This window comes from Egretta garzetta, unplaced genomic scaffold, assembly GCF_000687185.1.
Source record: "Egretta garzetta isolate BGI_Z169 unplaced genomic scaffold, ASM68718v1 scaffold121, whole genome shotgun sequence".
Classification (NCBI taxonomy): Eukaryota; Metazoa; Chordata; class Aves; order Pelecaniformes; family Ardeidae; genus Egretta; species Egretta garzetta.
Genome location: NW_009258479.1, coordinates 284,357 through 287,283, shown reverse-complemented (window position 1 = coordinate 287,283; position 2,927 = coordinate 284,357). Strand labels below are relative to the sequence as shown.

Below are 2,927 nucleotides of genomic sequence, written 5' to 3'. Positions count from 1 at the left end.
TCCCTAGGAAAAAACATGGAGGTAGAAGGGGGCAGAAAAGGGTGCCAATGTGGTCAGAGGGGCAGGCTGCCATCCCAGGGGCTGCTGTACTCACCCTCTGTTCGGTGAGAAGGGTTGCCTCTCATTCACTCTCTGCCGTGACCCTGAACCACCGCAGCTCTTCTGCAAAAGGGGCAGGATCACATTCAACAACCAAGCCTAGAAACAACTTATATACAACTAGAGAAGAAGCAAAGCTAAAGCAGCTCCTGTCCTCCCCACTGTTCCTCCCAGACCCAGGGAGTTGCAAGGCTGTTCCTGGAGAAGCAGGTTTGATGCTTGCTCCATACAGGCTTTAATACCCACCAAATGTTATCATCTGAGGGCTGACAGGATTGTGGGGAGTCTGAACCTGCCCCTTATCTCACATATAGCATCACAAGCAGGAAAGCAAGAGGGGCTGTTCTGTCAGGTCCAAACCTGCCCACTTTGTATGCTTACACACAAGTCGATCTCACAAGCAAGCAAGGCTTTGCAATACAGCCTGCTTCTCCCCCATCATTAGCTGACTCCAGCATCCCAAGCACCACAGTCACCCCAGGCTGACCACAGATAGTCCCTGGCCATCATGATCCCACAGACTCTCACCAGCCCCTTTCTCTGAGCTCAGGGCAGGCACCAAGCTCTGTCTCACCTGCTTTGTTCTCTCTGAAGGGAGTGGTTTGTTGCGCTGGGCAGTTCCACCAGACTGACCTCCTCTTTGGGCTTCCTTTTTGCTGGAAGAAGGAGAGGAGGAAAAGGGAATGCTATGGCAGTGCAAGCACCACCGGGACCCGGGGCTGCCCTGTAAGCCAGCACCATGCCGTTAGGCACCAGCTCCCCGTCCACAGTCCCTGTTCCTGGTGGTCCTGTTCCTAATTCCCACCCCTAAACCTTCTCCCTTCTCCTCACCATTCCCACTGTACGCTACATCCTGGATCCAGGTGGCTGCTTTCATATCAGGACTGCTTCTGCATATGCTCTATGGGAGTAGAGAGAGAGCATCTGGAAAGCAAAGTACACGCATGGGAAACTCCCCAGGAGCTGCCCGCACCCGACCATCCCCTGGAAAAGGGGTTGCTCTCTATCAAACTTGCTTCTCCTCCTCTACTCCATGCTGCTTCTCACCTGCCCCCAAGGCCCTTCACGCTGAAAGGGAAGTGGGAAGAGGGGCAATGGTGGAGCCCTAGTGCCGGAGCAGCTCTTGGAGTACCACTGGGATCCAGGACTCTCTCCCAGGCATCGCCCAGATGCAGCTCCACAGGCAGAAGCTGCAGTTTCGCAGCAGGAGGTTTCCCTCTTTGCTGTTGTTGCTGAGAGGAAGCTGTACTCACAACTTCTCAGCGCACATGAGACATTTGTTGATGTGCTGCTTGCCAGAGGAATCCCGAACAGGGTCGTTCTCCCTCGTGCAGGACAGTCGTCCTCCAGAAGCTTCAAACCGGGAGCGATACTCACTGCAATCTTCCTGCGGAAAGAGGGCAGTGGTTAGGACACCCTGTCCTCCTCACCCTATTGATCTGATTCTTAGAAACTTGGGGGTTCCTGCCAGGAAAGCACTGAACCATCACAAGTGCATCACAGGAGAGCCCTGGGTGTGGGCAAGAAGAGGGTGTGCAGCTCCAGCCACTTAGTGTATAAACAGAGGAGTGAGTCAGAAAAATTATGGGTCCCTCTGCCTGCACAGCACGTGATGGGAGTTTTCTAATATAGTCCAACTAATTATTGTTCTCCTTGTTGGGCTATCCAAAGCATGCCAGTGATGTGACCGATACAGTAATGAAGTCCGTCCCTCCCTCTTCTCCCAACATCCTTAATACACAGTTACAGCCTTTTCCCAGATTGTAGCTCAGATAATTTCATTTACAAAGTGAGTAGTACCCCCAAAACCAACCACACTTTGGGATGTGTCAATCAAGAAGCAGCAGTTAAAACACAAAAGCACAATGCAAACATACTTAATAGTCCATGAGCAGTGTTTGGTTGTTTGGAGAATGCGTGATTAATTTGATGATTAATTTGTTCCCCGTTCAAAATCGCTGTACAGAAACCATATTAATTTGCCCCTGTTATGTAACATGGATGTAAACATTCAGTCCCCCTAATTTCAACTATTTCAGACACTGCAATAACTGATTCCAAACAGCAAGTACAGAGGATAATAAACAGTAAGTGGGATCCAGTTACTTTTTTACAAACTGGTTTTAACACTTGCAATTTTCTGCCCATTTTGAGCATAGGAGGGGTTTGGCTATCTTCCATTAAGGCCCTTAGCAGGTCACCGACCTTATCCTTCTCTTCATTCAGAAGTTTCCAGCACTTTGTCCTGTCTGTCAGGGGACAATTTCCCAGCATTGTGTCCTGCATCCCACCCAGGGCACCTCAGCCTCCAGCTCCTCAGCTTTGCTACTGGATTAATGCTGTTAAAACACTCAGAGTACAAACCCCCACATTTCCCTAGAGCCAAACTAGCCACGGGTAGGAGAGACATGATCCAGCACAGGACAAGCCTTTGCTGGTTGTGGCCAGCAGCCACATTTCATTGCTCCCATCAGAAATAAATGCAGCACCCCACTTCAGAGGGGCTGCCTGAGAGCCTCACTGCTCCTCCCCATCACCAGCCTGTGCAGCTCAGGCGATGCTTTCCCTCCCCAACAAGCCCAGGAAAGCTCTCCCAGCCCCTCTGTGCCTTGTTCCCTGGGACCAGCCCAGCTCACCACCCCCATCCCCTGCCTCTGAGACAGATCTGCCTTCCCCTAATAGCCTCTCTCAAACAGTCTCCCTTTGAACGAGCATTTCTGGAGCCCTGTTAACTTCCTGACCTCTGCTGCAAAAACCTCGCCGAGTACATCCAAGACTTGCATTTGCCTTTTTCATGGCCTGTTGCATCCCTGACCCACTAATCAATG

General features: G+C 51.1%; 1 protein-coding gene across 1 annotated transcript in view; it reads right to left on the bottom strand.

The window, feature by feature from the left end:
• Positions 1-2,385, bottom strand: part of LOC118452805 (serine protease inhibitor Kazal-type 5-like) — a 9,878-nt gene extending 7,493 nt beyond the window's left edge. Inside the window, exons 1-4 of the mRNA XM_035899425.1 lie at positions 2,305-2,385; positions 1,353-1,486; positions 674-755; positions 95-162 (exon numbers count right to left, since the gene is read on the bottom strand). Coding sequence (XP_035755318.1) covers positions 95-162; positions 674-755; positions 1,353-1,486; positions 2,305-2,385 — 365 coding nt within the window. The remainder of the gene's footprint in view (positions 1-94; positions 163-673; positions 756-1,352; positions 1,487-2,304) is intronic.
• Positions 2,386-2,927: the final 542 nt, after the last annotated feature.